Source organism: Sinohyriopsis cumingii, chromosome 15 (genome assembly GCF_028554795.1).
Source record: "Sinohyriopsis cumingii isolate HCF-2022 chromosome 15, ASM2855479v2, whole genome shotgun sequence".
Taxonomy (NCBI): Eukaryota; Metazoa; Mollusca; class Bivalvia; order Unionida; family Unionidae; genus Sinohyriopsis; species Sinohyriopsis cumingii.
The window spans coordinates 9,647,075-9,674,826 of record NC_142975.1 but is presented as its reverse complement, the minus strand read 5'-3'; the positions used below and the strand labels follow the sequence as shown (position 1 = coordinate 9,674,826).

Genomic DNA, 27,752 nt, shown 5'->3' with positions numbered 1-27,752 from the left:
AACAATTTCTTTACCAGTCATATAACTCGGTGGTTGGGAACCATTCACAGAATGACATGCACAAAATCAGGCAGAAACTCAAGGTACACTAAAACATAAACCACAAACATGTCGGTAACGTAAGTCCAAAATGTATCTCACTCAGGAGATAAAGCCAACAATCAGATATAAAATTGTATACAGCACAGATAGTGGAGTACGTACATCGCGGCATAATCCTTCGTCTATATCTTTAAAACTTATAGAACTGACGTTCAAACAGTGGGGAAATTTTCAACCAACTTGCAAGATTATAGAAGGAAATAAATAATCATTTATATCAATCATGAAGAAGAATCATGCAAAATGTTGTCAATATATCCCTTATCTAAGCTTTTTTTCCACGCCATCTTTTCTAGCAAGGTTTTGTGCATAATGCACTGAGATACACATGCTTTCAAAATATATTGCCCAAAAGCCTATACATTTCCTGGACAAAAATTTGTTTTCTCAAACAAATTTAAATTAAGTTAATTCTAATTAAACCAGCGTGACAAAACGGATTGACATAATCTGTTGAGAGTCTGCATATGTGTCCAAAGAAATGCAGCCTTTTCTGGTCAAAATAAACTTCAAATATAACGCTGTATCAGTTCTTGGCTATCTGGAGATAAAGTGAATGCGCTTTAAACATAAACACTGACCTCTCTCTAACGCTAATATATTCTGAGGGAGAGATTAAACCATGCCTCGCAACCATATGGTGCCCGTAATATCGCCATTCTGACTTTACAATATTCTCCCTGACAAGGGATTAAATCCATCATCGTTTACTTCAAGATTAAAAACGACTGATTATAGAATTTCAGTTGTTTCGTAACAAAATTAAACTGTACTGCTAGTTGGTTCAGCATATCACATGACCGGATTCTGACATAAGTCTATTTTCATCTATCTGAATTTAATTACTGAAAACTATAAACATATCACATTAAGAGAATGTCTGCCTACCGTAACGACTAAAACGCAAGTCGATTTAATTCACAGTCCGCATAACAAAGTTATGCAGTCAGTCTAAATTACACATCCAAGCTAGTACATGTCTTGAAAGAGGTGCGCCAATGATTCCCTTTATACTGCCAAAAATTATGGATGTTTTATAAGATCAAGTTTCCTAATTAGTCACTTGCTACATGTATTGTGTATACTTGAACACTCCACACTGTAAAATATTTATCATATTCACACGTTCAAAAGTGCGCCGAAGCTGCACAATTCGACAAATCCAAATTGAAGTCGACACCCAATGCTATTTCTCTGATTTAATAATAGTGGCTATTAATCACGCACATGCTATAATAATTAAATGCATTGAGAAAGTTATCTATACAATTACTGGGTATAATAATAAAAAAGAAATTCTTTTCTTGAACTAAACTGACACGTATAAATATTTCAGTGGTACTCGCTTATAAGTCTTGTCCCAAGGCAAACTGCACAGACCAAGATCTATCGTCGTATTAAACACCGACATATATTGGTCTACGTACCTTGTTAGGATTATTCAGCAGAACAAACAATAAAGACCCTGATCTACAAGCGCATAATTCGATCAGGGTCTGCATTTTTTTTAAAGTTGGACTAGACTTATAAGCGAATAATATCGGGTACATCCTGCAGGGTAGGACTTGGCCACACACTATATTCAATCAAGCCCACCCCACCCCCCGACCATAAAATTTGTCTCTCCAAAAACTCGTATCTGAACAGCAAAATGTCATATGCTCAACATATATATATATATATATATATATATATATATATATATATATATATATATATATATATATATATATATACCGAGCACAAGCAATAACATAAAGACAGTTATGATGATAAGAATAAATAAACATTTCCCAGGAACAACCATTTATCATTAAAAGATTCTTGGAAGTTGTATACAATATTTAATATTTTCCTCGGCTGAAATCGTCAGTTTCTACAAACATAGACTCGAAACTCAAACGTTTTTACTAAAGAACAGGTTATTCGGCTTTTTACAAGGCATCAGTGGAAATAAGACAAAATGCCCAAAAGAGGAAATGTAGCACAGGGTGTTAACTAAGTTACATGACTAGCGTTTTAATTAAAGACTTACTAACAACAGTCTAGCTTATGTCTTAAGAAAACACAAACCTTGATGAAGTATCCAATAATTCAGACGTTCAAAGTACAAACAAGCAATAAAGGAGACCTAATACTTTCCATCTTTTCTTCCGTTTTGTCCTTAGACAAACCTTAGAATAAGCCGCTGGGTGGAAACACAAAAACTTTAAAACAGATGTAGAATATGTAGTAAACATTTTTGATGAGTGGGGCAGGGGGCCTCTACCATGGGATGGAGATCAAAGGTGAGAAATATGAAAATGCAGTTATATTGATATTTTTTTATATCTTTTTTTATCAAGCATCAAACCTGCGGTCAAAGCACGAGGACATAGCAAACAGTTCAAAAGTTTTCGGTTACGATCCCTAGGTCAAGTTCCTTGTTGTTGCTGTTGTTGTTGCTGATGTTGTTGTTGATTGCATAAGAGTCATATTCTTTAGTAATAATAACTATTTTAGCAAGTATGATTAAAAGCACAAAGATATCAACGACAAAGCAACCAGTACACAATTTTTATATGAGTATTCTTGCAGTATTTTATTATTTCCTTTTTTTGTTGGTCTTTTAAAATTGTCTCCTTTGAGCGAGGCTTGCTTTGAAACAAGAATATTATTACACTCAACGCATACAGAGGCAAAACATTTTTAAATGACACAATTTTAGTGATAAAATCTAACTCCGTTTGATGGCATGAACACATCATTCAGTTCATTTGTTAAAATAAATTGTGAATTTGAAGAAATCTACTCATCACCGATGATACAGTATAAATTACATCATCTGACAATGAATTAGAAAATGTAACAGCTTATGTTGTTGTTGTTGTTGTGGAGTTTAACGCCATTTTTCAGCACTAGATAGGCTATGTATGTCGGCCAGTATTAATGGTGGAGGAAGAACCCGGGAAAACCCCCGGAAGAACCACCGACCCACGAGAAGCTACTGGCAAGCTTTCTCACATACCCACATTGGCCGAATCCTAGACTCGAACCCACGCAGACAGAGGTGAGATGGTAGTGATCCGTAATGGAGAGCGCTTTACGCCACTCGGCCACTCGGGGTCCCCTGTAACAGCTTAAGCAGTGGCAAACGTTTCAAATGTTTTCTTGGTTTGATTTACATTCCAGCAAAATGCTTAAAAAAATCTTAGTTTGATTCACATTCAGGCAAAATTTTCAAATGTTTTCTTGGTTTGATTCCCATTCTGGCAAACTGTTCAAATTTGTTCTTAGTCTGATTCCTATTCCGGCAAAATTTTCAATTTTATTTTTTTATGGAGGGGGGGGGGGGAATCGTTCCCATTTCAGCAAGATGTTCAAATTTTTTCTTAGTCTGATTCTCATTCCGGCAAAAGTTTCAAATTTGTTTGGGTTTGATTCCCATTAATTAATTTAAGCCTATTTTCAATCATATATTTACTGATTATGTGTTTGATTCAAAAGCATTTTTACCTACGCATATTTAGGAAATGTCCTCCTAACGTTACAAGAAACGGCATAGGCACAACATAAATACCCATCGGAACTAACAAACATCTGACGGTCAGTGCAAGTCCCTAAGGATATCGAGATGTCAACAATATACAGCAGGGGCCGGCAACCTGTTTTACATAGCGTGCCACTTTTTTTCCGGATTAATTACAAAATGAACGTGGCGTGTGCCAACAGTAAGAGAGTAATACTGTTAAAATCTAGATTTTTGGCTGCCTTTCGCGTGCTACACAAAACCGCTTGACATGCCACCTCATGGCACGGGTGCCGTAGGTTGCCGATTCCTGATATACAGTAATGAACCGTTTCATCAACAAGTGAAGAATTCAAAAGTATTCAAAGTTGTGAACCTGCAAGAGAATTTAAAAGATAAGTCTTTACACAAGGAGAAAGAGATTTAAGGTGCTGTGTAAAATTGTCAATTCGAAACTATCACGTGACGAAATCTGGTGCTGAAACGTATAACGAACATATTAAATATTTTGAATACGATATCAGCAATGAAACCGACTCAAAAAACAAATTCCTACAAGAGCAGTTTGAAAGTGTTGAAAGTGTTCAAAGTATAAAGACATCTGACATTGTTAGTCTTCAAAAAAAAAAACAACTAAAAACTACGTTTTTCAAAGTTAGAGAAATTAGAATCGGATGAACAGTAGTTGTGATAGCCACTGCTTTCTGTATGATTCCTGTGCATCTCTAGAAGAAAAGAAAAAAAAATTTATTAAAAGGTTCAGTATGGGATAGAGGAGAAACAAATGTTCTTAGTACTACATCAAGTGGCAACACTTATTGATAAAACCAAAAAGGTTTAGTAAATATTGTAATAGCAATTAAATATTTTGTTTTAGTTAGGCAAAATGCAACACCACTACATGGAATTATTGACCTTATAATATGTTGGCCTCTGACAACAGGTTGTTTCTTTCTCGAATAAACATATTTACTTATTTTGGCAATAATGGAGTTGTTTAATGTATTTTTAATCAAAAGCGTAAACAAAGTATATGCAGGATTCGTATCCTATTTCAAAAGAGTAAACTGGTTCTCGCAGCCATTGGTATCAATGTAAATGATTGTTTAGTTTACTATCAATATTGTTTTCCATTTTCATTTTAATTGGACTTTGTCCATATATCGTGATCGCTAAGTATCATTTAAATGTGTATCGAATCGTGTCAGCCACGTGTGCTGCAGGCCCGATCGCATTCGCAGATGTGATAATGGGCCTATCTTTACTATTATCTTTGTAACCTATATAATTGTTTCTCGTCTTAAAGTTTCCTTTTTGGTCATATACAGTTCTGTGTCATATCAGTCAAAGCTCGTTTACAAACCTTTGCTATACCGCTATGTTCGACGTTGGTAAAAAAAGGGTATCCTTTAGCTCAAGTTTAAATGTGTTAGTGTTTTTATAACCTTTATAACAAAAAGAAAAGGACACGATCGTAACCAAAAGCATGGAATAATTTAACTTTCGTTACCAACAGGATGGTCTAATTTAACTTTCATTACCAACAGGATGGTCTAATTTAACTTTCATTACCAACAGGATGGTCTAATGTAACTTTCATTACCAACAGCATGGTATATTTTAACTTTCATTACCAACAGCACGGTCTATTTTAACTTTCATTACCAACATGATGGTCTAATTTAACTTTCACTAACCAAAGTATGGTCAAATTTAACTTTCATTACCAACAGGATGGTCTAATTTAACTTTCATTACCAACAGGATGGTCAAATTTAACTTTCATTACCAACAGGATGGTCTAATTTAACTTTCATCATCAACAGCATGTTCTAATTTAACTTTCATTACCAACAGCATGGTCTATTTTAACTTTCATTACCAACATGATGGTCTAATTTAACTTTCATTACCAAAAGTATGGTCGAATGTAACTTCCATTATCAACAGCATGGTCTATTTTAACTTTCATTACCAACAGTATGGTCCAATTTAATTTGCATTACCAACATCATGGTCTAATTTATCTTTCATTACCAACATGATGGTCGAATTTAACTTTCATTATCAACAGGATTTTCGAATTCAACTTTCATTACCAACAGGATGGTCTAATTTAACTTTCATTATCAACAGGATGGTCTAATTTAACTTTCATTACCAACAGCATGGTCTAATTTATTGTTCATTACCAACAGCATGGTCTAATTTATTGTTCATTACCAACAGGATGGTCTAATTTAACTTTCATTACCAACAGTATGGTCGTTTTTAACTTTCATTACCGAAAGTATGGTCTAATTTAACTTTCATTATCAACAGGATGGTCGTATTTAACTTTCATTATCAACAGTATGGTCGAATTTAACTTACATTATCAACAGCTTGGTCTAACTTAACTTTCATTACCAACATGATGGTCGTATTTAACTTTCATTACCAACAGCATGGTCTATTTTAACTTTCATTACCAACATGATGGTCTAATTTAACTTTCATTACCGAAGTATGGTCTAATTTAACTTTCATTATCAACAGCATGGGGGGCCCCGAGTGTCCGAGTGGTCTAAAGCGCTCTCCGTTACGGATCACTGCCATCTCACCTCTGTCTGCGTGGGTTCGAGTCTCAGATTCGGCCAATGTGGGTATGTGAGAAAGCCTGCCAGTAGCTTCTCGTGGGTCGGTGGTTCTTTCCGGGGGTTTTCCCGGGTTCTTCCTCCACCATTAATACTGGCCGCCATGTATAGCCTACCGTGTGCTGAAAAATGGCGTTAAACCCCACAACAACAACAACAACAACAATCAACAGCATGGTTTATTTTAACTTTCATTACGAAGAGGATGGTAGAATTTTTCTTTCAATACCAACAGCTCGGTCTAATTTAACTTTCATTACCAACAGCATGATCTATTTTAACTTTCATTACCAACAGTATGGACCGCTCCAATGACCTAGTGGTTAGAACGTTCGCCTCGGATGCGGGAGATCGTGGGTTCGATCCCCGGCCGCGTCACAACAAAGACTTACAAAAATGGTACTAACAGCTGCCTCGCTTTGCGCTCAGCATTAAGAGGTTAGTGTTAGGACTGGTCGGCCTGGCGTCAGGATAATGTGATTGGGTGGGACATCATGATACATGTCTTCGGTATGATGCCCTAGTGTTAGACATCACTATAATCTGACACACTGCATACATCGTAAGGATATGACTGAAAAATTGTTAAAGTTACGTTAAAATTCCAAATCACACACACACACGCCAACAGTATAGTCTAATTTAACTTTCATTATCAACATTATGATCTAATTTAACTTTCAATACCAACACCATGGTATAATTTAACTTTAATTATCAACATTACGGTCTAAGTTAACTTTCATTAACAAAAGTATGGTCTAATTTAACTTTCACTACCAACCGAATGGTCTAATCTCGCTTTATAATCTGATGTGTACTATTACATATTTAAATAATTTTCACGTTTGTGTCGTAACCTTTCTCTTCTGAAATTAAATACGTTATAAATGTTTTACTAGTGTCTGATAGTTTTTGAACTGACTGTAATACATGTTATATTTTGTACATGTAGACCTAATATGCAGATGACATAAAACCTCTTTTGCGAAAGATCTATGTCCAACCAACACGTCCATTTCCTTCATAATTCTTTCCATCAGCTGAAAACGTTCTCCAATATTCAAAGCACCTGCCACACATTAATACTTATGTTTACAAGCAGCAATCACGAAGTTCTATCTTATTCCAGTCCGTTCTCGATTAAATATTGTTTTCCTTGAGCTATCACCAGTAATGTTGAAGTGAAAGTTTAAAATTAATGCTGATGACATTAAATTGCTTCATAGCTCTCCAATTGTTATTTTAAATCGTCATAGTTTAAAAGTATTTTACATTCAGAAAGCTGTTTTCGCATCTGGAAATAAACATTAAAATTGTACTCATCTAACACAGGTACAATTCTGTTTATTAAAAACCACAAATAAATATTTCCAGCCATACTGCACAATTTAACTGATTCTTCCAGAAATGTCATGCCACACCGAGCTCTCTGTTTGGTCAAAAATTCATTATTTCCAACTTTAAAAGTACAAAAATTACAATGTTGTACAGTTTGTTTGTAAAATAACTGAATTTTAGTATAGTAAATATTTAATCCGCTTAATGGTTTGTTTTATTAACTTAATTAAGGCTTGTTTATTAACTAAATTAAGGTTCACTATATAATTTCTTGTATCAAACTCAATCGCAGCACAAAGGTAAATTGCTGTACTTATTAGTGTTTATAATCAGAAGTACGTTATGTTGATAAAGCAAACATGTGCGCACATGGTACACTTCAGAAGGCACTATTCACGAATACACTGGATATTAAATTTTTTTCATTGTACAAACATAATTAACCTCTTTATAGCATTTTCCCCCATATTCAAAAGTAATTCTTTGATAACTCTCTCTCTCTCTCTCTCTCTCATCCTTTCATTTCCTCTAATGAAATATCAGTTTAATCTCGTTTCTTCTGGTACAATATTTGTATCTCTGGTACTTTATGTTACGTTTATCCGTTTCGTCTGTTTCTCTGTGCATTTGTAATATTTTACAAACAGCTGTTCAGGTGCACTCTGTTTATGACAAATTATCCCTCGAAACATCTCGCGGTGTCTTCAGCACATTTACTGCAGCATACATCTGGCAATGAGTGCGTCTCAAAACAATTTACTGTATCACTTTGAACTGTGTTACTATTAAACGTCCAATGAAAAGTCTGCAAAAACTCCATCTTGAAGATCTGTATATCGATAAACCGTCATAGGTCTATTGTGCTTTACTTCATCCACGTGTTGCAGAAACCTGCTCCCATATCAGCCGTTATTCGTTAATTTAGTTTTAATTATTTCTTTCTTATTGTTCTATGGGTGTTATAAAATTGTACATGGTAAACAAATTTTTAGGGAAACAAATGCGTAGCTCCTTGATTACGTCAGTTTAAATATCCTCTTAATTGCATTAACTTCTATATAATTTTCAGTAATGCTCAAATTCTCGCAGACATGCTCGTATTTTCTTATAGCGTAACCGTGTTTCAGCTTGTTGAAACTGTAGTTAGACTCGACTTCATTCTCTTGTAATATCATTTATTACTCTGCTGTGACACTGCAGATTGCAGTCGCCCTAACACGTTTTGTATAAACAATTTTGCTGCGTTCTTCTGATTTTATTGGATGTAATTTCTTGTTGCTTTTTTCTCTGTCATTTCACATGTCAAGCATGCTTTCCGTTATTTTCTATTGCATCGATATTTTTATATAGAAACTCGTTATCTATTAAAGCCTTAAAGTTTTCGCGCTCCTCAATTCTGCTATTTATGGTCAGGTGTTTGTTATAACAGGAAGGGCAGCAAGACTGAGGAGACAGATAACTGAATTAAGAATAAAACTGCAAGCTGAAAATCAGAAATAAAGAAGCAAAAATAACATATTCCAAGATTGCTGTTGCATGCCCCTTTTAGTAACTTCCAATAAAGATTGCATACAGATATAAAACAGAACTCAAAAGAACTCAATGGCATGGTAACGTTACTGTTATAATAGCATAGCTTCTCTATGTACACTTTGTGCCATTACTTCACAGGCTTAATGAAGTTAAAATACTTGGAATTTCGGACTCAGACCACCACCACACATACAGGGCTCAGAAACATCCAGCATTCCATGCGTAGCCCAAAATGACGATACTCCCAGTAAGCCATCAAATTAGAGGACCGCAAAGAAAAGGAAAGAAGAAAAACACTCAGAGACTAACTTTAAACAATGCAAAAGCAAAGAAGCCGTGTTTCAAATTATTTTACTCCGCCGATACCGAGTTATTCATAAGAACACGTCCTGAAAGTCTTTGCCTTTCAACACTTTAAAGTTTTCATTCTCCTCGATTCTGCTTTGCATCTACTCTTCCTGTTGTCTCCATTGGATAGGCGTGCTTTTGGCACATGATCTTTAAAATGGCATGATTTTATCAGTAGGTTTCTAATACTAAACGATATATCATATACTTTCCATATCACACACACACACACACACACACACACACACAGACACACACACATTACTGTTCATCAGTTTTGTTCTCAATGTTTTAACTGTAGAGATAGCACCTGTTTGTAAAACACGCCCTCTGCACACTCTCCTTTCAAGTTTTCCAGTTTGTAAACTGAACATCTAAATTTACTTGCCTGATTTTGAATATTTCCTCGGTAAAGTTGCGGAGTTAGCCCTTTACAAAACTTGCCTTGTACTTCATAATTCTGAGTGCTTCACCTATTTTAAATTAAGGTGGCCCCATTATAGCATATGTCAGGTAACCTGACAAACTGGTCCAGTTTCATTTTGATTACTTCAATGCTTACTTTATATCGAAGCGGGACTATTGCTGTCTGATGATTGGCACTGTAGCCATCTCCAAGCTTTTGTAAAACGTGAACCCATTCAAACCATTTTCTGTTTTAAGATTGAGTGAAATACTTCTAAGTTCAAGTAGTTTGGGTTCTCTTAAACCTTACTAATTTAGATGCATTTGTGTATATACAATTATTCAATGCCCTTCTTTTCCAGGAAATAGTTATCTTTTCTTTTTTGAAGTCTCGTCCCTCAACAAGCTCTATATTTTCAAGCTTTCGCTATTTGAAGATTTATTTGAAAGTATCATGCATATGTATTCCCTTCTTTGTTTTATTTATTATTTATTTTATGTTAAAAACAAATTCTACCTAGTTCACATCTGATACTGATAAAGATTCTGACCCATAGAAGTTGGAGTCTGAATTTGTCCTCACTGTTTCTTTGATAAACTATTGCCATGGTGTAAAATTATATTAAAAAAATGTTCTCTGTAAAGGGCAGTCGTCTTGAACCCTAGCTTGGGTGAACATTAAACATTGGCTGGGAATATACTTTGTATTGGATGTTGTTGTTTGCAACTTTTGTACCCCGTAACAGACATACAGATAACAACTGTTAATACATAGTGGACGCTTATAATTTAAGAGGAAGCAAGCTATTTCTCTCGCATCTAACCATTTCATCCAGAAAGAGAGAAACATGTATACGATATTATTTTCATTTATGCAAACTTTGTTGCTATGGCAACATGCTTAGCTTGTGGCTTCTGAAGGACACCATTCTTACAATGACTAACGTAAAAACGAACTGGTTGTCCCTTATATGTTTTTGTTGAATATTGGTGAAGCTAATCGTTAACTTCTTAACAATAGAACCTATTATGGTCCAAAATTACAAACTGGATTTGTGGATAAATCTGATTTTTAAACCACAATCCAACTGTTCACGTACTTTTTAAAATTGATTTTGTTGCTTTTTATGATTATTCAAACTGATAATAAAAACGGCAAATGAAAGTATTGTTGTTCCTTCATATTTCCCAAAATCCTGAATTAACAAAAGTAACTGCTGCTTAAAAATAGTTTATAAAACTGTCAGTATAAATACGAGTTTTGCAAGCTAGTTTTTGTCCACTAACAAAAGTTAAATTCTAGCCATGATTGTAAGCGAATGGGCTAACAGATTCACAGTAAAGATGTCATCCTTGTCAAAAGTTGAAGTTTGTGCGACGATGCTTAATGATGTAGGAAGCTAAGCGGTGATCGAAGACGCACAGGCTAACATATGTATGGACAAGCCGATCAGTATTCAGACGGACAGAAGTTTATCTCCGTCTTCTGATATTATATGCCTACCTACAGCTTCCTGCATACCGTATATAATAACTGATAAGTCAAATTCAACTGCAAATTGCAGTGACCCAGATTTGCCATCGCAGAATGCACCATAATCAGTAGAACAAACAAATTAGATCCTGTTGGGCTCGACTTATAAGCGAGTGTACACGGTATTTTTAATGATGTGAAACCCACCATAAATGTACTGAACTTAAGTGAGATGAAGTTTGCATTAACATATGAAGCTGCTGCAGATTCAACCGTACCGTTGACCATAACAGCACTGAGGAAAATGGTGGGGGTGGGAGTGCAGGTTATTTTAGTCACGATATACTGTAATCTTTTAAAGATGGAGACAGCTCACATCAGTTAGTTACAACCTACAATTATTCATATCATATTTCATTAAAAAGTATCAAAATTAAATTTATAGTTTACGTTGAGTAAGTATGTAGAATAGTAATTAATTCTGATACTCCTAATAATACGCCCACAGCGCTTGATAAAATTTTACTTGATTTAGCATCCCATTGATTTAAGAACATTTCAAATCCATCAGGCTTAATATAAACCATATGGTTTCATTGGTTAGCCATGGGATTAGAAGCAATCTCACGTTTAAATTGATCTTAGAATGAAGAAGAGAATGAAGGATATTATTTTAATAATAAAAGATTTAATCCTTATCAATCTCAGGTCAAACTGCGCATGAAAATCAATAAACATTATAAACCTTTTACGGCTCTATAATTCTCGTTTGTATCTGGATTAATTTAATTGGATCACATTTCATTTATCAAAATCTAAATCTTTCGACTGGCAAAATAGCATCACAATATATCGTATGATCTCAATATGTATTAAAGAGGAAGTTCTAAGGCCAACAAAAAAGTGAATTAATTAATTACAGCTGAAAGATACAAAGAAATTAATTGTACGAACAGGAAGAGTGAATTTGGTTAAAGATTGCACCTCTAGATCCAAATATACTCCGAGGTCTTTGATGAATATATCAATAATTAATATCGTTAATCTATTTACCATAAACGTAGGCATTAAGTAACATTTGCCACATAGTGTAAAAAACATTCTTTCTTTACATCCAAACTTTGGGAAATTATTTGCTAAATCTTGATCGCTTTTTTAAATAGATGTTGCATTACATGAGAATATGCAGTAAAGTGCATATGTCGAAACAATCAAACTTGCACTGGCACCAACCAGGGCATTACATGATGTATATATATAAAAGAAAGAAACTACAAATAAAATGACACGAACTTGTAAGAGATTACTTTAAAAAGAAATATCAATTCAACTTGAAACAGACACTTCCCAATTCTCCACGGTACACAAGATCATCGTTTAAGAAACAAACGACAAATCTTGGAATTATTGGAATCTTACCAATTCTTTCCTCAACCACCCCACTCCTGGCACCGATACTCTACGGAGAAATTAATCAGCCGTCTGATGGTTTTATTTACAGCAGGGGTTGTTATAATTGGACAGGTAAGTAGCAGTAACCCATATTGGATTACCAAGTCAAGAGTTTTGTTGTGCGTCCTACCTACTTGAACCTCCCTTCGTTTGGCAATTTTAACTAAACAAAAGTCAAACTATATTTAATTAAGGGAAAACAAATATATTTACTTACTGGTTTCAACCATTCAGGAGCCTCTTGTGGACTTTTGGGTGATTAAAACCATCAGGTGGAGTACCCTGATTATTCATATTTGTTGCAAAGATGAGATAGCAGAGTCCAAAACTGAATTAAAGATCACAGAAACCTATCTACGATAACTGTGTCCAGACTATGAAAATGTTGGCAGAGATATTTAATTTTAATCATCTCGGCATCTAAGTTATGCTGTTGTTATTTTTTTATGTTGCCGATTGTGATTTCAATTCCCAGTCAATATCCTCCGACTCTTTATTTTTTTAAAGGAAAGTCCCATCACAATCAGCTTCTCTAAGACAATGTGCGTAGTGCGTACTTAATACCGAAAACAGTGTGCGTAGTGCGTACTTAATACCGAAAACAGTGTGCGTAGTGCGTACTTAATACCGAAAACAGTGTGCATAGTGCTAAATCAATGAGCCATCGCAGCTCTTCGTATTGATAACTGATTTTTTTTTAAAGCGCGTACTTCATACTGTTGACGTACAATGTACACAGTGTGTACTTCACAGTGATAACAGAAAGTGTTCATGGTGCGTGTGCTTTATATTGTTAACATATTTGTGTACATAGTGTGTGCTTGATGTTGATAACAGATTAGAGTACATAGTGTGTGCTTCATGTTGATAACAGATTAGAGTACATAGTGCACACTTCATATTGATAACATTTGTGTACATAGTGTGTGCTTGATGTTGATAACGGATTAGAGTACATAGTGCACACTTCATATTGATAACATATTTGTGTACATAGTGTGTGCTTGATGTTGATAACAGATTAGAGTACATAGTGTGTGCTTGATGTTGATAACGGATTAGAGTACATAGTGCACACTTCATATTGATAACATATTTGTGTACATAGTGTGTACTTGATGTTGATAACAGATTAGAGTACATAGTGTGTGCTTGATGTTGATAACGGATTAGAGTACATAGTGTGTGCTTGATGTTGATAACAGATTAGAGTACATAGTGTGTGCTTGATGTTGATAACAGATTAGAGTACATAGTGTGTGCTTGATGTTGATAACAGATTAGAGTACATAGTGCACACTTCATATTGATAACATATTTGTGTACATAGTGTATTCTTTATGTTGATAACATAATAATGTATCTAATTTATACTTCATATAGATAAAATAATAATGTATATATTGGGTACATCAGATTGATTACATAATGTATCTAGTGAATATTTCATGTTAATAAAATGATAATTATCTGATTTGTACTTCATATTGATAAAATAATGTGTCTAATGGGTACATCATATTGATAACATAATAATGTATATTGTGGGTACTTCGTGTTGATAAAAGAATAAGTTTTAGTGAGTACTTCATATGAATAAGATAATAATGTGTCTAATGGGTACTTCTTATTGATAACATAAATAGAGGATCTCAAATAGGTAATGATGTAATCTTGAATACATAATAATGTATCTAGTGAATACTTCATATTGATAACATAATAATGTATCTAGTGAATACTTCGTATTGATAACATAATAATGTATCTAGTGAATACTTCGTATTGATAACATAATAATGTATCTAGTGAATACTTCGTATTGATAACATAATAATGTATCTAGTGAATACTTCGTATTGATAACATAATAATGTATCTAGTGAATACTTCATATTGATAACATAATAATGTATCTAGTGAATACTTCGTATTGATAACAGAATATAGTTTACATAGTGTTTCACATATGATAACAGATTAGAGTCCATACTGTGTACTCCATACTGATAACAGTCCATACTGTGTACTCCATATTGATAAAGGATGCCTAATAACTCAGCATTTCCAAGACTGGATTAATTATGAGTACTATGCCATTGTCATCATCAAACAAGATTAGTTATGAGTACTATGCTATTAGTATCGGTAAGCATGATTAATTATGAATACAATGCCATTATTATCTACAGTAAACAAGATTAATTATGAGTACTATGGCATTATCATCAACATTAAACAAGAATAATTATGAGTACTATGCTATTATTATCATCAAACAAGATTAATTATGAGTACTATGCCATTGTCATCATCAAACAAGATTAGTTATGAGTACTATGCTATTAGTATTGGTAAGCATGATTAATTATGAGTACAATGCCATTATTATCTACTGTAAACAAGATTAATTATGAGTACTATGTCATTATCATCAACAGTAAACAAGAATAATTATGAGTACTATGCTATTATTATCATCAAACAAGATTAATTATGAGTACTATGCCATTGTCAGCATCAAACAAGATTAGTTATGAGTACTATGCTATTAGTATCGGTAAGCATGATTAATTATGAGTACAATGCCATTATTATCAACAGTAAACAAGATTAATTATGAGTACTATGCCATTATTATCAACAGTAAACAAGATTAATTATGAGTACTATGCTATTATTATCATCAAACAAGATTAATTATGAGTACTATGCCATTGTCAGCATCAAACAAGATTAGTTATGAGTACTATGCTATTAGTATCGGTAAGCATGATTAATTATGAGTACAATGCCATTATTACCAACAGTAAACAAGATTAATTATGAGTACTATGTCATTATTATCAACAGTAAACAAGAATAATTATGAGTACTATGCTATTATTATCATCAAACAAGATTAATTATGAGTACTATGTCATTATTATCAACAGTAAACAAGACTAATTATGAGTACTATGTCATTATCATCAACAGTAAACAAGATTAATTATGAGTACTATGCCATTATTATCAACAGTAAACAAAATTAATTATAAGTACTGTGCCATTATTATCAACAGTAAACAAGATTAATTATGAGTACTACGCTATTATTATCAATAGACATGATAATACGTAGTACTTTTGAATATTTTGATGCTTTTGGATAATGAACATATTTGAGGGCTCAATGCACGGGTCACAGTATTTTATCCCATAATGTGTAATATAGATTCCCACTCCACCCTAAACACATTATAGAGCTTTGATTGCTGAAGGTGGCAAATATCTCTCTGAACACGTGTTGCTGCAATTAACTTTGCTATGAAAAACACTGACACAATCTCAACTTAAGCAAGTTAGCGATCATTTCTCATAGTCAAATAATTTGGCAAGCTTAAAAACAGAAAATATCTATGCCAAAGCTTTAAATAATGCTATTTGATGCCTGTTCGCTAATAAGTACAGTACGCTGCGATATACTTGGTAAAGAAACATTTGTTTTTTTTTAACGCCGTGTTTCTAAGTGGGATCCACGAAAAAAGTGAAAATGCTTATATATGATGTGAGTGCTGTGATAACGAATGAGGCCTTACCATCAACTTTTTATTACTTAATTACAATAACATCGATGATAAAAGCAAAAAGTTATGATATGATTTCGAAGATAATAGGACACAAATAGAGGTGTCAGTTTCGGAAAAAATAACGAACCCACGCCATATGTGTTACTATTTTTGCTCCTGAGGACCTGAAAAAGCTTTTCAAAAATACCAAGGGTAGGTATGATAAGTATATAAATTTACAATCTGTGATAGATCATGTCTCCCACTCTATTTTTTGTGCCAATACCTCTTAATTAAAGTGGAATGTTGTATACACCAGTGATAAAACTGGCAATAAAAACAATGTAATGGAGTTGTTACACATACACAAAAGAGGGCGGAGTGCATAACAGAAAGTTACAATGATGATGATGACAATCAAATTTACCGTCGGTACTCGCTTATAAGTCGAATTCAACGGCAAAAACCATTGACCCCGATCTGTCGTTGCATAATGCGCCGGCAGATAATGGCCAATAATTTTGTTCTACATGTATTGATTACACCTTACAGACTGCATAAACCCAGATCTGAAGACGCATTAAGAATAGACGTGCGAGAGTTCTCCGTCGATATATTTAAACAGACCATTATGTTGCCGTCCATATCCGACTGATACAGTGTTTCCTGCTTCGTTAAACATGACCCGGATATAAAAACTTTATCAAATACCCGCACTGGCCGAGCCCAAGACTCGAACTGACAGTGGTGAGATGACAATGATCAGTAAAGACGAGCCCTTTAGACCGATCAGCCACCTGGGGCGCCCAGAAAAAAATGTAATTGTTATTATTTACCTGAAGCAGGTAATGCTAAGTTCAGAAATCTAGTAACTCTTATCGCAATTGCTTTGTCATAAAGAAACATAACTGTGTGAATCATTCTCAATACAAGAAAAAAGATAACTTCGTCAGATATCGCATAATTCTGAAAATGTCCAGACAGCGTTTGCTGATTTGCATGTATGGTCATGAATCACGATTGTAACCTACCCCATCCCACCCCTGCACTAACTTTGTATCCGATCAGGCAAACGCGTTATTTCTATGACGTTCGTCCTCATCGGTGTTTTTAATCCCTCTTTTTAATCGACGTTATAGTGATACACTCGTCCATGTTGTTTTATACTGTCCACAAAGACGAGGCTTGTGGAAAGATTTAAAGAACGCACAGAAAATACTTGCAGCAGTTAGATGACTATCGGCATACACTTAAGCATAAAATGAAAATGTACAATTTCTTTTAGAAACTATAAATGCAGTGCGCTTCGTCTTGATAACATATCACGACTAACCCTGCAACCAAATGTTAGATATCTATATCGCACGATTCAGCAAAGGCAATCAGAATGCACCAGTCTTGAATGTTAATGCGTTGAAAGAAATATTTTTTAACGTTAATGATCCTCTGCGTTTACTGCCCTCAAGGAACTTCAAGTAAAAATACAAAATATCTTCGAGATGAATCGCAAGACCTTTAATCCTTTACCTAGTACCACACTCTGTAATGATATGTAATTTTGACATCTGAGAGATGGAGCACGTTAAATTAAGATATCCAGAGCTCATTAAAATTTCGAATGCGATTTCATTTTACAACCCCGTTCTAGTTTCTCTAAACTCTACAACTTCCTTACCGCAAAATTTTCTTCAATTTGTGTAAAACCTAACGTAACATCAGATCTTTATTCAATTACGAGAGTGTTATATTAATCTAGATGTGTCATCAGATCTGTGTATAACTATAAAAGTGTTCTAAAATGTGTTATCAGATCTGTGTACAACTATCAGAGTGTTCTATAAATCTGGATGTGTCATCAGATCTGTGTACAACTACAAAAGTGTTCTATAAATCTGGATGTATCAGATCTGTGTAAAACTACAAAAGTGTTCTAAAATGTGTCATCTGATCTGTGTACAACTACAAAAGTGTTCTATAAATCTGGATGTATCAGATCTGTGTAAAACTACAAAAGTGTTCTAAAATGTGTCATCAGATCTGTGTACAACTACAAAAGTGTTCTAAAATGTGTCATCAGATATGTGTGCAACTATCAGAGTATTCTATAAAGGTGGTGTAATCTGCAAATCAAAGACAATACTAAAGTTATGTTCAGTTATGTCAAGACTTTAACACCGAGCCGCAAAGTTGAAGGTCACAGGCAATAATGCCAGGGCAGGGCAGTGCTTTATTTGCATTACAGTAACTTTACTTCCCGCATTTCTAAAAAGGACCTGTCCTAAAATGCAAATAAAAGGAAAATCAGTATCTAAAAGCGTTGGAAATCTATACAGAATACAATTACCTATATGGCTGCTTGTGTCGATTTAGTGTTTTTCTCAAAGACACACTTACATTTGTACAGTACAGCAATGCTCTAAGGATCCATTTCAAGAAATAAAGGATCTAAATTTAAAAGGCGACAGTGTCGACAATAGTGATGCTCTAGTATGTTGCGCAGTCATCGTGACGTATCGCTGAAGAACTAAATGCGACGACGATATCGAGCAAAAAAAATATGTCGATAATAACGGATAGATTATAAATAGCCCCCCCCCACAAACACACACCGCTCTGCGATTACGTACATACAAATCGAATTCACCTATACAGAACACTAATAGAGAGCATCATGTTTACTGTAATAATCCTTGTCCTCAGCATTAATCCATATATGTTCGTCACATATAAATCGCAACAGTCCACAGGCAATGCTCATCGAGAAAATAACTGAATTTTCTGCGAGCGGTAATATTGGCCTTAATTGTTTGGCAACTTTTATTCATCTGAAAATTGCATGAACGCTGCGATACAATCGCGACGATATCATAAAAAGTGGCGATATCACGATAAAAGTTTAGGTTCAAAATTTACATCAGTACGATAGAACCTAGTCCTGGATATCAGTACTGATTTATTAATTTCTCCTTTTTTTGTTTGAATCAACAACACACGCACCAATAGTGGCATTTGGCATAAGTCAGGACAAAGCAGTTCCAAATTTTCATATCATGTACGTACTAGGACGTTGAACAGCGCATTTTACAAGTGTGTAATTGACACAAAACCCAAAACTTTATATGGTATATGGAAAGTTACGCCGTCTTCAAAATAGTTTTCCATTTTATAAACTTGCGACTGGTTACTTTCCTTCGAAAGTTGACTGAATCCATACAACGTACGTTCCACGAGTTTGACAAGAAGCTATGATTGTCTCCGTTACTATTATTATTTGGAGACGAACACGCATCAAATATCAGGATTTCACAATGACAAGTACAAACGCGCGCGCACATGAAAGCACGAAGAACCAATTGAATCGGCGAGATCGGTTACATAAACCAATATTAAAGTTCTATCTAACCTTCTGGAGAGATGTCAACACAATTATGCAGAGTACACAGAAACCTAGCTGTCCATCGCCTCATGAAGAATTGTCAAGTCCATAAGCTTTAACATCAACGAAGAACCAGCTTGTAAATTCGTGATAGATCACCAAGCTGAATTATTTTCCTTCAAAAGACTGCTGCCTTAGCTCGAGAATGTCATGGTTCAAAATTCCAGTAAGAGCTATAGAATTTAAAACTCTCACACACACGCTAATATACCAACATAAAATAAACACAACTCTTCTGTTGATTCGCCAAGTCACCGATACAAATGGTTAGACATAATGCGGCCGGTAGAAGTAAAAGTATATTATTTTTTTATATGAGCAAACAATTGCCAAACAAATTTCAGAGCAAACTTTCATAAACGTGGATCATAAGCATCGAATTTTTACCACAACGCAAATGAACACAACTGTGGTGGAAATTACATCTAGGCCCGACTACAATGAGGAAATAGGAACAAAAACTAGTGATGGTGGTTGTGTCAGTGGTGGTGATGACGAAAATAATGATGATCATGAAGATCAGGAAGATGACAGCGACAACAATGGCACTAACAAACAACCGCGACGAATGACAAAGACAAAAATGACAGCAACAACAAAGACAAAAGTGTCACCGGCCAGATGATATTATTTATTCGTACTTACTGTACAAGCAGCCTGACTCGTTGCCTCTCTGCTGCCAGCCATGACAACATCTGTATTTGGTGACATACTGTGGCTGATACTGTTCTTTGTACGTGGTGTAATACTGCGTCCTACAAAAATAGCAATAATAGAACAAAAAATTAATGTGCTATTCTCTGAAAGTTTAAGGGACCGACCATTACTTGTCAGCGGCAGCAAATGACTGGGGGAAGGGGGGGGGGGGACTTAAAAAATATACTCTTGCCTGATTTGTTAAAAAAAGAAGAAACAAAAGAATGACAACTTTGTGTTTGACGATACAACTGGCACATGCTTCTGGTAATAACATTGTTCATATCCACCTTGAATATACTGATATATCAAAGGGGGGGGGGGCTGTCTTATATTAGAATTATTTCACACAATGTTGGTCACGTGGGGTATTAGAACATTAGCATTAATCATGTCATTTCCGTTTCGCCTCTGTAAAATCAGACATTTCCATAAGTGTCGAACTTCTTCCTTGACCAATTAATGCCAATGGCGAATAAGGTTTTCCCCACTTCATCTGCACTGGCCAAGGTTCCGATATGTTAACCCTATCTACAACTTGGCGGATCGAGCGAATATTTATGTGCAAGCCAACGCATCCAATCGAAATTAAGATGTTTAAATTTGAACACTTTTCCTACATGATTGAGACAAACGGAGCATACAGCTTGAATGGACTCATAACTAAGCAATTTTCCGCTCCTGGTTCGTGCTTGTACAAATACATTTCACTCAAATACAACTGTAATGGCTTCTGTCTGGTACATAGTCATACTTTCAATGTTACAACTATAAAGTATCCTTCTGAAGTCGATTGCTCCCACCATTTTCGGCCGATGTACAATGCACGCTGTTACACGCTATTGTTTAGTTGGCATTACATATTAAGGAAGGCAACTCATGAAATCCAATAGATGTCGCTAGAACAAAGCACTAAAATATCTGCTGGATCCGCCAAGTTGTAGATAAGGTTACCATATCGGAATCTTGACAAGCGAAGATGACCCCAGTCCCTCTTTGGTGACTTGCCAGTCGATTTACGAACTTTGCTTTAAAGTTAAGATAAACAAACTAACCTTTTACCCTTTGTTACACAATGTTAGAGAACACGTCCACATGATGTCATCCCTTGTGAACGCCAGATTTGAAGAAAAAAATATACTAATCCTTTCGAAAATAAAGGGTTACTAACCTCGGAGATTTTCACTTATTACATGTATATCTGTTTAAACGGAGGGTGAGTATGCAAACTAGCTGCTTTCTAATTATGTCACTCTAAATAAATAACGGATATTTTTATTATCGTTATTATTATTATTATTATTATTATTATTATTATTATTATTATTATTATTTAATTGGTGGCAGATGATATAATCTGAAACTAACATGATACTGTAGTATTCACACAACCGCCCGTTTGTTTGCACCCCTCTACCGATTTTAAAAACGAAAAAAACATCAAGGATCTAAAAAAAAATTTACAAAATTTAGTCATCTCAATCATCAATTTATAATTTCTAACCAGACTGTCGCCAGGGGATTTCTAACAGTGTTAACTTATTAGCATTTCAAGACAAACGGAAGCTCATATTTCAGGTATTTAGAACAATCCATTTCACTAAAAACTCTCTCGTCAGCGTCCAATATTTGCAATGTCTAGTTTGAATATTTCTAACACAAATTGAACAAATAAAAATGAGAAACTCTTGTATAAACGTGTTTAAAAGAATGGAACTCCAAAATTTATTCAATTTATTGAGATTAACAAAGAAGGTGAACTACACACATGTTTTGCTTGAAAACAGAGACTCGCTCATGTAAATATGGCAACCGTATTACTTCAGAAATTCCTGTTTAATTCGAAAAGCCAACAAGTTGGTAGTGTTTGGAACCCCCTGGCGTCATTCAGGTTAGAAACAAACGGGAAGGTGTGCGAATATCATAGACTACGATTTACGCGTAAAAGCAGCAATCGTCTTTTACGTCTCACATCTTCAGTAACGCCCGCTTCAATATTTCTGAAGAAGAAATATTTCGCAGTGTATCTCTTTAGTCATCGGTCGCAATCCACCAAAGAATGATGCAAACTAGGACAGAGGCTGAGTTTGATGTCGTCTTACAATTAGTATCATTTGTATAAGGTTAAGAAACCAGTATGCTATCTGTACAATGTTGGTTTAAATCTGTTGAGCAGTTATGTACAATGAGTTTTGGACAAACTTCTGTCATCGTTCTGTCAGCATGCTTTCTTTCAAATTTTGATAAATTCTGCTGGCCAGTTTTCAAGAAGAATTCATTTAAGTGCTTTGCTCTGTTTAATAATGGCGATTACGTAAGCGATCTTTCTTTTAATTTGGTTGAATCTGTTTAACGTTGTTATTATTTTGTTTTGTTTTTGCTTGTTTTCTTTACATTCAGATGAAGAAAAAACGTTTACAAGTTTTATAGTTTTAGTAACGGCAGCCATATTTGATGGCTTTTAAAAAAATCCGTAAAGCACGTTTCTAGAAGAATTTTTTATATATATAAAGATTTTGGGTTCTGTTAACCATAGTCGTTTTTAATGGTGAATTAGGATCGCTTAGATTCGCAAGACCATTATGCCAGAATATTTTCTGGCACATTTCCTCAAATTCTGAATTGCAATTATTGAGATGGAGCTGGTTAACAGTTTTTCTATTTTCAACAAACACAGCCATATTTGAGAGTGGATTGACATCTTTGATATAACATTAAAAACTATGCAGTGTCAGGGTGCTTTAACAGACATTGCATTTTGATGGTGAGGACCTTATGTATTGATCCTTTTTCGAATTAAAGCAATGTAACAACGTATAACAAACATTACATGGTGATGGTGAGGACCTTATGTATTGATCCTTTTTCGAGTTAAAGCAATGTAACAACGTATAACAAACACTGCATTTTGATTGTGAGGACTTTATGTTTTGATCCTTTTCAGGTTATAGAAATGTAACAACGTATAGCTAACATTGCATTTTGATGGTGAGGACTTTATGTTTTGATCCTTTTCAAGTTATAGAAATGTAACAACGTATAGCTAACATTGCATTTTGATGGTGAGGACTTTATGTTTTGATCCTTTTCAAGTTAAAGGACTGTAGCAACGTATAACTAACATGCATGCAGTACCTGAGTCTTATGCCTCAACTGACCGAACGGACCATATCAAATTTTACGGACCGATCAAGTTACAAGGCAGCATATTCTTACCTAACGGCTATTTTTCTAACCATTGTCTATTATTTTCTTTTGTACTGTCTTCTTTAGTTTATACTTCTTTTTTATAATTTGACCTCGCTTTTCGATATATATATATATATATATATATATATATATATATATATATATATATATATATATATATATATATATATATATATATCTGTGTGTGTGTTCAAATCTCGAATGAAGTCAAAAAAACAATATTTAATTAACAAATTATATAATGATACATTTTATTTTTATTTTCTCGCACATTTTAAATCTCTCTCTCTCTCTCTCTCTCTCTCTCTCTCGTTTATTTACATATTGTTCAATCGGTAAGCATACATTGTTTAAAGACAGGTGTATTAAACAATGGGTATTGCTTTATGTACATCTCGAAGGTCATCGGAGGGAGTTGTACCGGACAGCACTTATTATTGAATTCAAAATGGAATTTTCAGGAAAGATAGGTAACCTAAGCGTAAAAAAGTGTTTTCCTTGAGAAATATCTCTAAAGGTACACATTTTGAAAGTCGAGCTTTGTATTAGTTGATATGATATTACCTTTTTAACAAATTATGTCAATTTATGAATGCTTCATTATTACCTAAATTCGTTTTGGTGCATTATGGGTACAGCTACAATAAATGAATTGGCAGGAAATTTGTGTAGAATGGTGTGGGTGGCAAAGCCGTGAAGATTTTTGTTAGCTTCGTATAGGTGGCTGGTACTCTGAACCTAGATTAAAGAATCGATTTTAGTTTTATCAAGAAAGCAGAATAAGTGAAATTATCGATAACCCCTTGAGAGCAATAGATGCGGTTCTGTTCCTAACTATTACTTTCAAAGTTTTTTCCTACAGTTCATTAACAATATGCCCCGTTATCACTCTGCTATAGACTTTTTATCATCAGGAAGCGAACTTGGAGTTTTATCTACCATCACGCTATAATTATCGCGGGAATGAAAATTACAGCTGTCATAGTCAAAGGAAACACCCAATTGTTAAATAGTTTTTTCAGATGAATATCCCCACACTGTTTCTCTACTTCCTTTCTTCAAATATCATGATGCAATTATTAATGCATCCGTAGCCAATGACGCTTTCATGAAGGGGTTATTACGGCGCAGAAAAGATCGGTTGACGGCAATCTCTCCCCAGAGTTCATTGCATTCGGCCCCATTTTACCTCCGCATAACGTCTCGATATTTTTCACGAATCTTGTGAAATTCTATCTAATTCATAGTTACCGTACATTCTGATGCATCTCGTTATTCCCTTTTAATGTCTGCATTGCAATTATATTTCAAAACATTTCATAAAATTACGTTTAACTCAACATTTAATGAATTATTTTGCGGACGCGTAAATAGCAGAAGTTAGGTCAACTTATTCCGCCATAAGGTTTATTTGGCGGCGGCTCCCGGTCAAGAGTCAATCTCTATATAGACCAGAAGACAATGATAGAACTAGTCTCATCTCAACCACACCTATCTCATGACTCGGTGAACTGTCACCATAGCAGGGTCTGGTAAGGGTATATGCATATGAACTCAATTAAAATACTTATGATAACGTACACTCAGAAAAAAATCTCTTACTCACGAAGGAATGCAAGTTGTACAACAAAATCTGACCCTCTGTGTTAAGGATTATATCTTTTCTTCCTTTATCTGTTATTTTTGTAACTTTTTTAAGAACAGTATTTTTACCTTTAATTTCTTTATGTTGTACTCTTTCATGTTTACGATTATTTCAATGGACTTATAATACTAAAGTGTATATTTTTAAACTGATTATATTTACATTTGTTTAAAATTTATTTTATTTTGCAATACATCATCTTTACATTTATTAAGATGGGCTTATCTTCTTTTTAATGTGTTGTGTGTATTTCTTTAGGATTATATTCCTTCTTTCTGTGCCCCGGCTGCCAAAGAAGAGATCGCGAATTTGAAACTCGTGGCGGCATCCCAGTTTTTGGTATACTTTTTTGTATTTCTATGTTCAAGCTTCTTTTAAAACTCGCTCATCCCAATTTTATAATTTTATTTTTTATACATTTTTAAATCCCCGCCCTAGGACTAGCAGTTAACCTATTAAAAAGAAAGAGCAAAAAAATGAGCGACACCTATCGATAAGAATCAACTGTGCAGAACTTTACCAGATTCACTCAGCGTGGATCTTATCAGTCACGCCAGAGTCGGACTGAATGAGACTAAAATAGCGAAGTAGTCCAAGCACCTTGAACTGTGATACAGACGAGATTTAGTTTAATTCAAACAGACTCTAGCGTGACTCCGATAGATCTACGCCGACCGATAAACCATGAAGGACATACACATTATTTTGATAAATGTCAATATATTTAAAATGTACTTGAGCGGTGTTAGATGGCAATGTGTTACCTATCATGTACTCGGTGAGACAGCTTAACAGTCTGACGAGTTACAAGATTTTTGTGCATAAATGACGTATTTCCCTTGCATACTTAATGTGGTATTTCCAAACGAAATTAAAATTATTAAAACTGTCTCTTTGTGTGATCAGATTTTGCAGTAGTAACACTAACTAGCCTGTCAACCAATCAACGAGTTTACCATAATTTTGGGTAAGCCGCTTATAGAGAGTTATGCTTGGACTCGGGTCACATATATTGCATTCGGGTCAGTACCAAGGAAAGTACTTCCCGTCTATTTTTGAGCATTTCTTCCTCTATCGTTTTGGCGATGATACAAGAGTTGGACTTAGTTTTTATTTATATAAAGTCAATTGATTGTTCTTTAGATCATGAGCATTGTGATGAGATTGTCTATGTGTATTTTGGCTACAGTACATAGTGAGTAAAGAGGCATTGTTGCTGATCCTAAATTAAATGTGACCCAAATACACGTTGTTATGTTTGTTTTGGTTGGGGGGGGGGAGGGGATTCGCTTGTTGGGGGGGGGGTATTTCCAATTTAGCCCCTCCAAACTGCCCGTTAATAAGAATGTCACCGTGAGTTCATCTTTGAAGATATTGTACAGTAACATATGATTTATTATGATTTGAACACAATAAAAAAGCCACTACTAAGAAACAAACGATGCAGTTATATAGGAAAAATAACTGAGATCTTAATCCTATTATGGACCCAGCTCTGCGAGAGTCACGCGAGAGGTGTGGTGCAGCGCAAATTACATTGACCAATTTTATTTCGGTTTCCTGATGCAAAAAACTCGTATAACTTCCAATAGATATTTTCGCTGAAGAGAAGAAAAAAAAAAGAAGAAAAAACGTTCCAAAGGGTGTCAAAAATCTGAAGAAGAAAAAAAAGAACAAAACAATGAGATCATTTACCTAACCATTATTTCGAGACAAACGATAGGCGATTAAAAACCATTACACGAAACTTGCCGTTCTCTAGCTGATTATGGTAATCCGTGATTAGCAACTGGATGACGACCCGTTTTAACATACCCTATGTTTCAATATGGTGTCCGTGCATGAGACTGTCTAAAGCCACTGCAAATAAATGACAAGGATCAGAAAGGTCAATTGGAATAAAATGAAATTTCCAGAAGCAGTCAATTACAACCATCAATATATTGTGCCTTTATCAGAAACTGGACACTGGACGTGTTCATGGGCTTGTAAAACAAATTACCATTTTTAATGCATGTCTCTTCGGTTGATTTGGACATGTCCTTGAAATAGACAATCAATATCATGTACAAGTCCGTCCATGCATAATTCACACAGTAATTCTTTCTGACAGTTACACGAGGATATCAACAATCTATGCAGCATACTGGAAAAGGACATCGTTTTGCGCTACTAAAATTGTTTTGATATGACATAAAATTTTGTTAGGACTGTAAATAAAATCAGGAAAATTACGTAATCGTACCATTGTAAATATACTTTTAAAATTGTAAACAACAACTATAATGAGAATTTTGCTGGTTTAAAATGAAATTTGAAAAACATTGCATAAAAAACAGCGAGACATTCATGCATACTATTTTCCACAACTTACTCCACATGGAGTTTTCATTTTAATTTTAAACAAAAATAAAA

General features: G+C 34.6%; 1 protein-coding gene across 4 annotated transcripts in view; it reads right to left on the bottom strand.

Annotated features, from left to right (window-relative positions):
- Positions 1 to 27,752, bottom strand: part of LOC149781245 (uncharacterized) — a 306,624-nt gene that overhangs the window by 238,529 nt on the left and 40,343 nt on the right. For all 4 annotated transcript variants that reach the window (XM_089935331.1, XM_089935329.1, XM_089935328.1 and 1 more), the window contains exon 3: positions 20,432 to 20,541. In XM_089935331.1, coding sequence (XP_089791457.1) covers positions 20,432 to 20,541 — 110 coding nt within the window. The remainder of the gene's footprint in view (positions 1 to 20,431; positions 20,542 to 27,752) is intronic.